Below are 14,137 nucleotides of genomic sequence, written 5' to 3'. Positions count from 1 at the left end.
AGCCAGATAAATTCACAGCACTAAATGCATTAAATTAAGGAAAACGCTTTGAAGTGTACAATAATTTACACATATTTGAAGCCTTCATTCTGATTCACACAGCTATAGAACAAACTTAGAGACTTGGATTTATGAGGTATGGATTTGAGCATGATTTTAATAAACATGTGATTAAAATTTTGGTTACACTTTATTTGGATGGTCCCTATTGCACATTTCGTTGACTAAAAGTTGCAGCTACATGCCAATTACTTATCATTTGAGTATTAGTAGACTGTCTGCTTAATATCAGCTGATACTGCTCCTTCAACAGATATTTAACTGACTATAGAAACTTTGCAAGTACAGTTGAAATCTGAATTATTAAACCCTTTAATTTTTTCTTTCTTTTTAAAATATTTCCCAAACGATGTTTAACAGAGCAATGAAATTTTCATAGTATGTCTGATAATATTTTTTTCTTCTGGAGAAAGTCTAGAATAAAAGCAGTTTTACATTTTTAAAAAACATTTTAAGGTCAAAATTATTAGCTCCTTTAAGCTGTTTTTTTTCCCGATAATCTACAGAACAAATCATTATTATACAATGACTTGCCTTGTTACCCTAACCTGCCTTGTTAGCCTAATTAAGCTAGTTAAGTCTTTAAATGTCACTTTAAGCTGTATAGAAGTGCCTTGAAAAATATCTAGTAAAATATTAATTACTGTCATCATGGCAAAGATCAAATAAATCAGTAATTATAAATTAGTTATTAAAGCTATTACGTTTAGAAATGTGCTGAAAAAAATCTCTCCGTTAAACAGAAATTGGGGGAAAAAAATAAACAGGGGGGCTAATAATTCAGGGGGTTTAATAATTCTGACATCAGCTGTAAATGTCAACTTACACTAACCCTAACCCCAACCTAACTGTCTATTTATATTCTAATGAGAATTAGTTGGCATGTAGATGCGATATAACTAAAATTCGACAAAATGCATTAAAGAGACCATCAAAATAAAGTGATACCAAAATTTCTTCCAAATTTTAAATAGAAATATTGTCTTTTTTCAGAAGAAAGGGGTTATTACTATAAATATTAATCTCTTCTGAAGTTTAAACATTTCGTTTTGTGGCATCTAAAAATTTAAATAAAAAAAATATGATTATTTTATGCAATATAAAGGATCTAAATGGCAACATTTGTATTTTAAATTTGGATGAATTTCCATCAGTGTTCACGAAATAAACAAAAAAGCTCAAACTCACAACTATAAATCGTAAATCAAATTTCCAAGTCTCTACATTTCTTTCCATCAACATATATATATCAGCCATGGCTTTGTTGCTCTGTTTTTTATCTTACAATTTTTTTGTCATTTTTGAGCAACATATATTTTACCAGCTTACAGTAAAATAAAACAGATGTCTGTGAAGGTGAGTTAACATTGCTAAGTGCTGATCAGCATGTATATTCGAGGGGTGCCAAACCCCTCTACTGAACCATGACAATCCTGCAGGCTTTGCATTCATTTCTCTGAAAGCACTTGGCCTGCTGAATCGAATCTCCTTCTCTTCTAAATGTCTCCTAAGGCTTTTCACTTTAGTCAAATAGCGAGGCCCAGCTGAAGTAACCCATGCAGCGCTTAAGCTGATAACCTCCAGACCTCCGAATAACAGTCTTCATGCCTCTTTATCGCCTTGAAGAGAAGATGGCGTCTCGTAATGTTATTCTCTTCCAGCTAACGTTAGGTGTGGTAATAGTGAAAGAAAGACTGCTTATGAAACGAATCAGACTGTTTGGAGAAACTGCCTTGAGTAAGGAATTAGATTAAGGAGCAAGTTGGGGATTGGGAATGTTTACAGTGGGACGAGATATTGCTTGAAGTATCCTTGACTGGCCAAAATGAAATTAAATTGTTTTCATAGGTTTGAAATAGATCGCGTTTTGCTTCGTCTTTTCAAACAACAAGAACAAGATTTTCCTCAGAACAGCATGAGGATTGGAGAAATACTGTGAGAGAGTCAATGTAGCCGTCCAATGAATTTCTGCACTTACGAATAATCAAAACAACAAGCTCGTATGCAAACAGTCACGACAATAATGTGCCGTAAAACCACGCAGGAGGTTTTGCTGGAGTGTCGCACAGATTTCGTGCCATCATATTGTTCTGAACTGCACAGATGCTCTGGCTAATTTTTGTTGTGGTGCGTTGATTTAGGAATGCAACTTTCATAATGCCACCATGGACAATTTCATTCCCATAAAGTGAGACCAACACTGATTGAGGGGAATTACCATGGAGAAATGTCAAAAAAAGCAAAACAGTTGCTGTTATGAATTAAAAATCTGCTTTGTGTTTCTTCCTAGAGGAAACGGTTGATGTTATATAAACAGTAAGCAGGCAAATATTTCTAGCCTGACACTGAGATTAATGAACACTGGAAGCTTTATTGTCATTCTGTTCTGATGGCTTAGTGTCATTCAAAAAGTCAGACTTGCATATAAACTAACATTCATTTAAAGTGACAGGTTACCCAAACTTTCTTTCTTCTCAGGAAAATATAATAAATAGTATTTAATATATATATATATTAGAAGAAGAATCCATTTTTCCAGAGCTACAAACATTTCAAATGAATTACAGCAATGTTGTTTTTACATATCACATATTTGAAAGAAAGTACTGGCAAAATATAATCTGTAGGCAAGTAGGATTGAACTACAAATTTTAAAATGTAAAAATATTACAGTATTTTCTTTTCTAAAATATGTCTGTGCTTAAATTGGCTTATTGGGAAGTCAGTTTTGTAGTCAGCCTGACCACTAGGCATTGGTATTGTCTATATCAGTGTTTCTCAACCATGTTCCTGGAAGACCACCAACACTGGATGGCTGCGTCTGAAACTGCCTACTACTCAGTAGGTACTGCATTTAAATTTAAACGTACTACTCGGCCATTAGAAAAGTACATTTTATACAGTATAAAATTCGGACATACTACACCCGCCATTTTGTCATGATCACATGACCTACCAGCCTCAGTTGCATTGCTTCAATCCAATTCATGAATTCTCTCGTGGGGCATCATGGGATAGTGCAGCGTGCATGGGATGCACACTTCAGAATCTTGCCAGAAGTAGTAGGTCATACAGGTATATCTCGCATACTAATTTTAGAATTCTATGAATTCAGACATACTACTCGGCTCGCATACTAATTTTAGCATACTATATAGTATGGAAGTATGCGGTTTCGGATGCAGCCTATGTCTCCTTTGTCTGTCACTCCCATTCCAGGCCTTTCAGTCACTGCTTGTAAGCTGATGGTCTAAATGAGGTGTGTTTGATAAGAGAGACAAGGGCTGTTTCTTAATATGCGTTCTTCAGCAATCTTGCGTCCTCGATTTCACGTGTAACGTCAACATCAACTGCCAAAGTTCAGTTCTCAGTTCAACCTCAAGACCACAAGAACGGAGGACGCGTGAAAGTTCCTAGATGTGTTTTTGGTATCGAGGCTTTAGCACCGAATTCCCAGAAGTCATTGCGACTGGTGGTGGGAAGCGCAGCATTTTATATAGATTTATTATTAAAGTTCAGAAATATAACATATTTATCTCAGGAGTTTCCCTAAATGAAACGAGTGAAAGTAAACATTACCATGGAAAGACATAAACACATTAAGAGTGTCTATTTGTTGAAATTCATATTAAAATGTGTTTTATTTGTATGGTGCAGCATATATTCGTAAAGTCATTATGCATAGTATATATTGTGAAAAGGGGAATAACAATAAATCGTCGAATGAATGCTGCAATGTTTAAATAATTATCGGTTAGAAACGTGTGAAGGTCACGTGACCATCAGGAAAAACGCAGCATCTCATTTCTCACAGGACGCGCTCTGTGTCCTCCCAGTCTCCCAAGTTCGTTCTTCCGAGGTAACTTGGCAAGACTGGTCTTCACAAAAACGCAAATTCGTTCTCAGCGTTCTTGCAATTGAGAAAATGTGCATGGAAAATGTGCAGAGCTGGTGGTCCTCCAGGAACGTGGTTTAGAAACACTGGTCTATATTATTTTGACTCAATGAATGGATAAAACTATAAGCCTATACAACTAACTTCGACACAAGCCACAAAATGTCTAAATGTATATATCAGTTTATTAGAACAGTTGCACCAATGGACCACAGTATTTTTTATGGTTGCACAAAGTAATTTTGATGGTGACACTGTAGGGCTCTGAAAGTGTATTTCGGTTTCCATTTAAATTGATCTCAAAACTAAACTTACATTCTTCAAAAACATCTGCTTTTGTGTTCCACAGAAGAAAGAAAGTCAATTTTCACTTTTCAAGCTGGGTGTAAATAAGGTTAGTTTTTGTTATACTTTATAACACTATACTAGTTTTTGGATAATGTTTTTGCTTTTGCTAACCTTGCTGCTATCGCAAATGTTTTCCATTAAGCATTTGGGGATGTGTTTTGAATTTGTATGATAATCCATAATAAGTCATGACATTTAAAGGATCAAACAAACCTAATTTAATTAGCAGCGCAAGTAAACACACCCTCTCAGTCAATGTAGGTGAACACTGAAAGTAGATCTCCAAATCTGGTGTTGAGATAAAACAAAACAATCATTTTGATTTTGGCTTCACTGAGCGATTCACAAAAAAAGGTCTTAGGTCACTCGATGCAATGAAGTCATTTATCTTTCACATATTGCACACATCATGTACTATAGTGCAGCTTTATCATCTGACCCAAGCCAAATGTGGTGTCATCATCATTTTATTTTTCATAAAACGCCTTTCTCTTTCTCATTAAACAGCTTAATTTTAGCAGTGAAGAGGTTATTTCTAGAATAGAAAATGATGAGCTAAACAAAGTTGTGAAGTTTTAAGAAATCTGATAAGAACTTTTGAACATCTGAGATTGGTGGTTAGCCTCTAAAGCTTCAAAAACATACGGCATGGAGGAATACGAAAGCTGTTGGTGAGTATGACACAGGAGATTCTGAAGATTGTGTTTGCAAATCTCTCAGATTTATTCTTGGGCTCATTCCTGCCCCCAGTTTTTGTGCCAATCAGTTGACTCATAAAACTCCGGTGCTATTTTGAATAGAATTCAACTAAGAGCCACGGTGGAGTTACGACATGTTGTAGTTACGACATCTACCAACAGGGGCTAATGAAGTCATGCTAACCAGGAAAACTTTGGAGTGAAAAGTGCTCAGTCAATGCCATATCTGATTAGGACCACTAGACTCCTCAGAGAGGCATTACAAACTTCTCCGAGCTATTTCTTCTTGAATATAAGCTGACTGTCATGCAAAGCACCTTTACTGTTATACAAGTTATAGTTGTGTGCTGTCGCTGACAGATTCCCAGACTCTGACAGAGTTTAACAGGGCCAACATTTCTACCGCTGCTGCAAGGATACTTCAACACTCTATCACTGAGTTTACATTAACAGGATGTAAAATAATTTCTGGAAAGCCCAGGTTTTCACTCATTTTTCCATTGAGGAGTTGTTTATTTGGTGTTGTAAAGGGAATTTGGAGCTGCTCTGCACACATGTCCTCCACTTGCTTCTAAAACACAACTCATTGTCTTATCGCCATCTGAACATACACACATGCTCGTTGTCACACATTTACACCAGCTCCGACTGCTTCGTCTTGACCACAATGCTGTGCTCTGCCTCCGCTCATGAGGCTTTCGGATAGTGTCCAGGGGTCGCTCACCCCTTGCTCACATTGCTACCTGCACCCACAACTCTCCACCACCATGTCCTCGTACTGTTTATAAACCACATTATTCCCCGAGTCAATGTACAGAATGCTGATGGGACTGAGTTTTGAGGGTACACAACAGCTGGGAGGGGTGGACTCCGGGTCCATGGAGTTCATGAGGGTCTGAATAATGGCATGGTTGGTTGGTTCCAGGTGTGAGCGCAAAGGGAAGTCACACAAACCCTCACAGTGATATGCTTCATAATCCAGCGGTGCAATAATCCAGTCGTCCCAACCAAGTTCTTTGAAGTTTACATGAAGCGGTTTCCGGCTGCAGCGTGTCCTCCGCCTTCCACCTCCCTTTCCTCCGCTGGTAATAGGTCCTACTCCAGGACGGCCTGCTAGTGCTGTCCTTCTCCTCCGCCGATGCCTCGGATGACCTTTGATACTATGCTGTGGTATGGGATTAGGAAACCTCCGACTTTTCATGGCCCTTATCTTCTCACGGATCTCCCTAAAGAGGTTCTCCTTCCTCCGTGCTTGAGAAAACGCTACCAGTAAGGCTCTTTCATGGGTCTGCTGATCCTCACGGCTCAGACCCAGCATCCCAGGATGCACAGCCTCGTTATTTGAATCAGAAACAGCAGATATGCTGAAGCACAACAACCTGGTGTCTTCTGCAGTCCTGTGCAGCTTGAGGTGGGTCTTTATGCTTGGGCTGACATCAAACACATCCCATGTAGCTGAAGAGGTATCTAGAAGATCAATGGTCCTGGAGCTGAGAAGCAAAGGTTGGTGAGGAGATCCTGGGAGCGAGCAGGTGTGAAGAAGTAGACGATACAGGTTCCCACCATTAGAGAGTAAGTTTAAGACATCTTGCGGTGGCTTCCTCAGAACCCGCAACTCCACTTCCATCAGTTCATCCAGTCGGGAGAGACCAGACAGGTTGAATGTGTACTGCTGCTGGAACATAAGTGAAGGTTCATCTGAAGGTATAAGAGAAAGAATGAATTAGCATTGAATATTAAAAATAAGAAAGAACTTATTACAGCAGGCTTACAGGAGGCAGACACTAATGCATTGCCTCAGCAGTCTTGCATATGGCTTTTGTGAAAAGGGCATACACAAATTGTCAGTACATCTACTCGATGAGAATAACATTCAAGGGCCTGAATGATTTCTCCAAACATGAGGTGCAGCGTGCTCACGGAGGCCAGGTGGAGAGCATTTGGCTGACCTGTCAGTCTGTGTCGGCCTTTGGCAGCATCTGCTAATTACACTGATTGAGTGAGAAGAAGGTTTGGCAGGACATTGGAAATGCTCAAGTCCTCCTCCTTCCTCTATATGTTCTCAGGAGGACGTAGTAAATTTGAAAAGTGGGTGGCTTAAGGGTGTAATTAAATGTTAGGTAACATTTCAAGCCGAGGTGGACCTCGGTTTTCTGTGACCACCGTGAACTGGAACTGGTCTTTCAATATTCGCATGGCTAACTTGAAATCACTGTAGGGGAACAAAATCTATGACTGCAAGATGCTGTCTTCTCTTCCCTTTTCTTTGTTTTCTTTGTCTGGAGAATGAAATTGGTTACAAAACACATCCAATATTCAGTCTCATCCGTAACTGAGATAATGCAGAACCAACCTTTGCTAAGAGAGACCAGACTTTGCGCTCAGAGTAAAACAAGCTTCGATGTTGACATCTTGACATCCAGTTCAAAAATGAAACCCAGAGTACCATGCAACCTGATATAGAGACCACAGTTTCATGGGTTAAACATGAATAGGATTCATCCAGTATGCATTGGCTGAACACAAAAAAATGTAATCCAGATCAGGACATATCATTTTGATGCTATGCCATGAGGGGGTTCTGAAAAATGGTAATTGCAAACTGTTTGAGTTAAGCTACCAGACTTTTGGGAACTGGACAGAAATGCTGTATCTGTCCTGTGGTGTTAAATGAGTGCACGAAGGACCATTCAAAAGGTGTACTTTCAAATATAAGCACTATATGTTTATCTCCTATATGAGACAAATGAATGTTATAAAATGAAACGTGAAGAGAGGGGAGGAGTGTAAAGTAAAGTATCCTCCTCTAAGCCAATATCTGCTTTCATGACTAAACAATGACATAACCTTAAGAATAAGCTGAGGCACTCAGGGACTCCAGAACCCTGGGATTTAAGACAGTCATATTGGTCATCAAAATTCACACAAAGTTTTTCAGTAAAACTTTATTTTGATGGTCCATTTAAGTATTGGTAGACTGTCTGCTTAATATCTGCTGATACTGCTCCTTCAACTGACATTTAACTGACTATAAGAAACTTTACAAGTACATGACAACTTACACTAACTCTAACGCCAACCTCACGGTCTACATATAACCTATTGAGAATTAGTTGGCATGTAGACGCAATGTAATTTAATTTCAACAAACAGACAAACGAAATAAAGTATGACCAGATTTTCATTAGGTTTCTTTTTTTTCTTATCCATTGGCATCATTTGAGATGGAGACAGGTGATCTTTACACAAAGCCATGCTATAGGCCAGATTTGAACCAGAAACTGTTCATTTTCAAAGCAAACATGTTAAAACTCCTAATTAATGAGTAGGGCTAATCTATGCATTTATATACCAACAACATTTAATGAAATCCATCAGATCATAGATTTATATTTAATAGATATTTTAGAAGAATGATTGCTTCATGCCAATGTTTTATAAGCGAAGACAGCTTTATTTAGAAAAAAATTTAAATGATATTTGGACATTGCTAATGATCTGTTCATTCGCAACGTCATCTCCACAGTCCTTTAGTAGGCCTATATGTTAAAAAAAAGTTACACACGTCTTTTATGTTTGCTTTGTAAGATCTCACAGAAATATAATCAGATGTTAAGACTCAACTCCTCACAAAATGTTGGGAAATATGGGCAAAAAATGACGTTTGGAATTTATAGCCTACTTAACCATACCCCTAACCAAATGTGACACTGGCCGCTTTTTATTATTCAAAGGCTCTGCCCTCAAAATGTAATAGCTGGCCCGTCGATGCATGGGTGTCACTTCAATCTCTCGCACATAATTTGTTTTTCTTTACACATATCTATATATTTGGCCGGACGGCGGACTGACACACTACATTTCACAAATTCTGTATTTCACGTGACAATCTTTATTTGAACATACGTTTCAAATTAAAATGTTTCTCTTTCTTTATCAGCAGCACCTGGAGGGGAGAGCGCGTGCTCTGTTTTAGATACTTTAGCCCAAGGTGCTGCTGAAGTTTTATTTGTCACAGATGTTGGAAATTTGAGACATTTGACTTCATATTTCTTCTTGCATTATGTTATTTTAATGATATTATTGGGCGGCATATTAACAATGTTTTAAACTTGTTTTAAAACAATTACGCAATACGCAGACATAAACCTGTAGATATATTTACACAATTCAAAAACATGGAATCACTGTAGCAGAGCCTCTTTTCTTCAAAACTAATATTGTAACTAATATTGCTAGTTATTTCATCAGGAAACGAACTAGGCTAAACTAATTCTAGTACATACAGAACGGCGCGTAAATGTATTTATGCATACTAATTGTTAGTATCCATAGTAATAATATTGTTAGCATCCATAGTAATAATTAATTAGAAGTTTTAGTTCGTGTTATAATTATTAATTTTTATTGTTATTAATATTTAGCCAATTATATTATTCGACAACAACATCGCCACCACAAACAACAACAATAATAATAGGCAGCTAATAATCATTTTAAAAAATAGAATTGGTAATAATAGCACTATCCAGAACATCAAGTGTTATAGGGTATGGATTAATAAAGTCAGTCACGCAGAGATCAATCATCTTACTGTGACAGCTGTCAATTATAGCCAATAAGCAACATGATTTATTACTGCAACATGTGCGTAATGCCATTCCTATTGCAGATTTGATGTGCCAAGTGTAATACATCAAAATCAACAGACCAGACTTAATCTGTAAATATAAAAACCGCACCGATGGACTCAAGGAGGAGATCATCTTACACCCCATCCATCTATATCTCTGTCTGTATGTCTGTCTGTCTGTCTCACTCACCTTGCCCCAGATCCATGAAGCTGGTGACCGTGTTGGCATATCTCCTGGAGCGCGGGTGGCTGCCGTTGCCAGCCCGTCGGTCCAGTTCAGACAGAGTCCTGTACAGAGAGATCATGTAAGACGGAACATGAACAGATGTGGACTCGTTCCGGGAGCTCGCGCTGGTTCCTGCAGGACCGCGCGCATCCAGATGTGAGTGGAGCCCGTTATCAGATGGATACAGCGCCGATCCCAGCACCACCGCCTCAAGAACATTCCCAAAGCACAAGGAAACCCATAGGAAGGGAGCGGCAGTCTTCTTGGGAGTCATTTTCAGTGGTCTCTGGCCGAAAATGGCAAAGTTGGATGGACTTGATGACTTTGGAAACTCCCCTTTGCTCTTTAGATAGTGTTAATATCTTGAATGCGAGAGACGCTGATTGCCTGTTGCTCGGTATTCAGAGGGCGCCCTCTTTCGGAAACATTGAGAAATGTGGGTTTCAAATCACCAAGTTTCTCAAGAGTAGACTAATTTTGCTTAGGAATTAGGATGTCACTTTATTATAGATAATGCTAAACAGAATAAGCGTAACTATAGTAAAATATGAATATCTTAACAATAAAACAGCCAGTTATTCACCTTTGCATTAGTAGGCATATAGATGTATTTTTGTTTATATGAAATTAACATTTTATGTCTTTTAAACTGGCATAACAGTTTTTTTTATATTATTTGAGGGCAATAATACTGTTTTGATTTGAAGTAATTGTTTTTTATTGTATTTTTTTATTTTATTTTTTATTCACTTTTTTATCATTTGCCATCTTTTGCGCAATCGCATATTTTGATGCGCGCGCACTGCCATCTACAGTTGACTAGTAACACTACTGTTGTACGTTTATACATTTCAAAACATGCTTTGGCTTGAAATTATTTTTACTTGAATAAATGATACATTTACTTGCAATAATACCCATGCATTTGATTTAAAGAGTAAGTCTTTATGTCACACTTTAACTACAGTTGGAGGAAAATTGTTTATTAACTACTACTATTGTTTATTGTTTGTTAACTACAAAATCGACCACATATTTTCTGCTATTGTTAATAAACAAATCGGGTATGAGAGGAGGTTTCTAGAGCTTTAAATCAGTGCAATTCTATGACAGTTTGTAAACATATAATGCTTAATTTCTTAAATTATTATGACTAGTATGATAAATGAAGTTTAACCGAGCATAATTTACATACTGATTAAAGTTAGACTTAAATCTACTTGTTAAAGCTTTATATGCATCAGTATAAATTCAGCTATCCATAACCTCATTTTCTGTGCTACTTAAAGAAATCTTTAAGGACTTGCAGAAGTCCTTTTAACACATTTAAGACAGATTCTCTTCATTCATTCATTCATTCATTCATTCATTTGGTTAGTTAATATAAGTTTATTTGTACTTAGATGTATATCAGGGGTGTCCAAACTCATCCCTGGAGGGCCGGTGTCCTGAAGAGTTTAGCTCCAACTCGAATCAAACACACCTGAACCAGCTAATCAAGCTCTCACTAGATCAGGCATGGGCAAACTTGATCCTCGAGGGCCGGTGTCCCTGCAGAGTTTTGCTTCAACACTAATCAAACACACCTGAACACCCTAATTAGTGTCTTTAAGATCACTAGAAAGCTACAAGCAGGTGTGTTTGATTTGGGTTGGAGCAAAACTATGCAGGTACACCGGCCCTCCAGGATCGAGTTTGCCCATTCCTGCACTAGATATACTAGAAACATCCTTGCAGGTGCGTTGAAGCAAGTTGGAGCTAAACTCAGCAGGACACCGGCCCTCCAGGACCGAATTTGGACACCTTGATGTATATCCTTTGTCATTTTGTTATGACTCTGCTGGTAATCTATTTTAGTTAATAGAATTTGTAATATAGTAATATAGTTTTAATTAATAGTATGCAGTGACCTTTATTGTTATCTTTTATGGTTTTATATTGAATGTAAAGTAATTTTGTTGTATGCTATTTATTTGTTTATTCATTAATTTAATTAATTGATTTATTTACTATAAAACTTTTTTTAATCTTTTCGATTTTATGGTTTTTCGTATAATATTCCTGTTTTACAGTTTAGATGGTTAATTAACAAATTAGGTTAAATAAAATTAAATTCTAAAACACAAATATAAAATCCTTGTTTTTTCCCCACCAAAAAATACAACCAACAAAGCTATAAAGGCTTTCGCTGTTACGTGATATTCCCTTAGCTGTGCAACCCATTAGTGAATGCATTTAATAATGTAGATTAATAGCATAGATTTAGATTTATTTTTCTTCACGCTATCCATTTTTCTATCAATTTACACCTTGTCAAAAAAAACTTAAAACGATTATAAAGCATATACTTATTTTCACTTGCCACTTACCGGAACATAATTATCCATTATCACTTTATTACAGGTAACACATGCTCAAGTTCTTAAGCTGAAATATGTGTCCGAAATCATTCAGCCTGAAATGTGATGTCCTTGCAGATTCAAGTAAAGCTTATTTCCATTGCTACTACCTGAACACTTCATTTATACAACTTTACACCACTAAAATAGTGCAGCTCATCCACGTCGACAAGCAGCTGATTGTGTGTTGATTTGCTGGCTGGATTAACCAACACTCTATTATAATATATAGCACTATTGGGTTACAAACTATAGAGCTTTTGCCAGGAAGAACATTTCTGCTGCTTTCTCTCTGACCTCATAATAACTAATGTTCAGTAGAGTCAGTAAAACGCATTAAACACATTCAAGCAGCCAAAGGAACATTTATTATGAACTTTTCACATAATCAGAGGACATTAATAGACTGATCACTAACAGATTGTCATGCTTTTAGAAAAGGAGATGAACTGAAAATAATATTGGAGAAAAAACTTATTCTTATCTTCAGAATAATAGAAATACATATGGAATATTTTCTGCATAGCAATGCTTATCACTAACGAAAATATTTTAAATATATATTTATGTTATGGAGTTTACTAAATTTCTTCATGGAAGATGATCTTCACTTAATTCTTCTATTGATTTTTGTTATAAAATAATAATAATAATAAAAAAACATATAATGCATTTTGGCTATTGCCACAAACATAACTTTTTATGGTCCAGCGTCAAATGCATATGTTTAAAGTAATTCAGTAGTTATTAATCAGCATTTAATAATTCTGATTTTGAGTTAATAAAGTAAATTATAAATATTAAAAGTAATAAAAACTTTTTTGTTCATGATTCCTGTTTTCATTCTCTGAGAAAATTCATTCATTATCAGAATGTTTTGAAAAACAACACTGCTAGGAGGCTTGAAGTGGCCTTGAAGTGGCTATGGGTTCTCTGTTTATGTGTGTGTGTGTGAGAGAGAGAGAGGGCAAAAGAGAGACTGTTTTCAGGAAAAGGTGTCCAAAAGGTTACAGACTATTCTCAAGATGTTTTGGACATCTCCGACTTTCTGGCGCTTGATGAGCCGATCTACGTACAGTCAGGCCATTAACTACATCATTTTATCAGATAGAAAGACTCTGGTTGGTTGAACGTAGATTAACATACACAAGCTTCACATGTACACGTCAAATAAATTCAAAGCATATCTTTTAATGACGTTGAAACTCCAAACACAATATGTCTACTCCTCCAGTGCCAGAAAGTCAGATGTCCAAAACATCTTGGGAATAGTCTGTCATCTTTTGAACACCTTCAGTGGTCTCTCTCTTTCTCTCTCTCTCTCTCTCTCTCTCTCTCTCTCTCTCTCTCTCTCTCTCTCTCTCTCTCTCTCTCTCTCTCTCTCTCTCTCTCTCACACACACACACACACACAGAATAGGCTTCAAGGCTTAGTACCTCCTTTGAGGTTTTTTCTCAAAACAGACAGATAATGAATAAAGAAGAAAGAGAACAAAGATCATAATCGAATAACAAATTATTCATTCATTTTCTTTTCGGCTTAGTCCCTTTATTAATCAGGGGTCGCCACAGCGGAATGAACCGCCAACTTATCCAGCATATGTTTTATGCAGCGGATGCCCTTCCAGCTGCAACCCACCACTGGGAAACACCCATACACATACACACACACAATTTAGCTTACTCAATTCACCTACACCACATGTTTTTGGAGATTTGTGGGGGAAACCAGAGCACCCGGAGGAAACCCACGCCAACATGGGGAAAACATGCAAACTCCACACAGAAACACCAACTGACAAAGCTGAGGCTCAAACCAGTGACCTTCTTGCTGTGAGGCGATTGTGCTACCCACTGCACCACCATGCTGCCCTAACTT

At 37.2% G+C, this 14,137-nt stretch overlaps 1 protein-coding gene across 1 annotated transcript; it reads right to left on the bottom strand.

Moving 5' to 3' along the window:
• Window positions 1-4,571: 4,571 nt before the first annotated feature.
• On the bottom strand, window positions 4,572-10,141 carry gdf7 (growth differentiation factor 7). The gene is made up of 2 exons (XM_056476335.1): window positions 9,825-10,141; window positions 4,572-6,699 (listed from the first exon to the last, which is right to left on the bottom strand). Exons 1-2 carry the CDS (start codon window positions 10,132-10,134, stop codon window positions 5,741-5,743), a joined length of 1,269 nt encoding a protein of 422 aa, XP_056332310.1. The 5' UTR covers window positions 10,135-10,141; the 3' UTR covers window positions 4,572-5,740.
• Window positions 10,142-14,137: the final 3,996 nt, after the last annotated feature.

This window comes from Danio aesculapii, chromosome 17 (assembly GCF_903798145.1).
Source record: "Danio aesculapii chromosome 17, fDanAes4.1, whole genome shotgun sequence".
In the NCBI taxonomy this organism is placed as follows: Eukaryota; Metazoa; Chordata; class Actinopteri; order Cypriniformes; family Danionidae; genus Danio; species Danio aesculapii.
Note: the sequence above shows the minus strand (reverse complement) of the source record. Positions and strands in the feature narration are given on the sequence as shown.

Bases quoted from the DNA above. Each gene is read 5' to 3' on its own strand.
- gdf7 (XM_056476335.1), bottom strand. From the start codon at position 10,134: ATGACTCCCAAGAAGACTGCCGCTCCCTTCCTATGGGTTTCCTTGTGC. The intron at 6,700-9,824 runs GTGAGTGAGACA...TTATACCTTCAG, and splicing joins CTTCATGGATCTGGGGCAAG to ATGAACCTTCACTTATGTTC.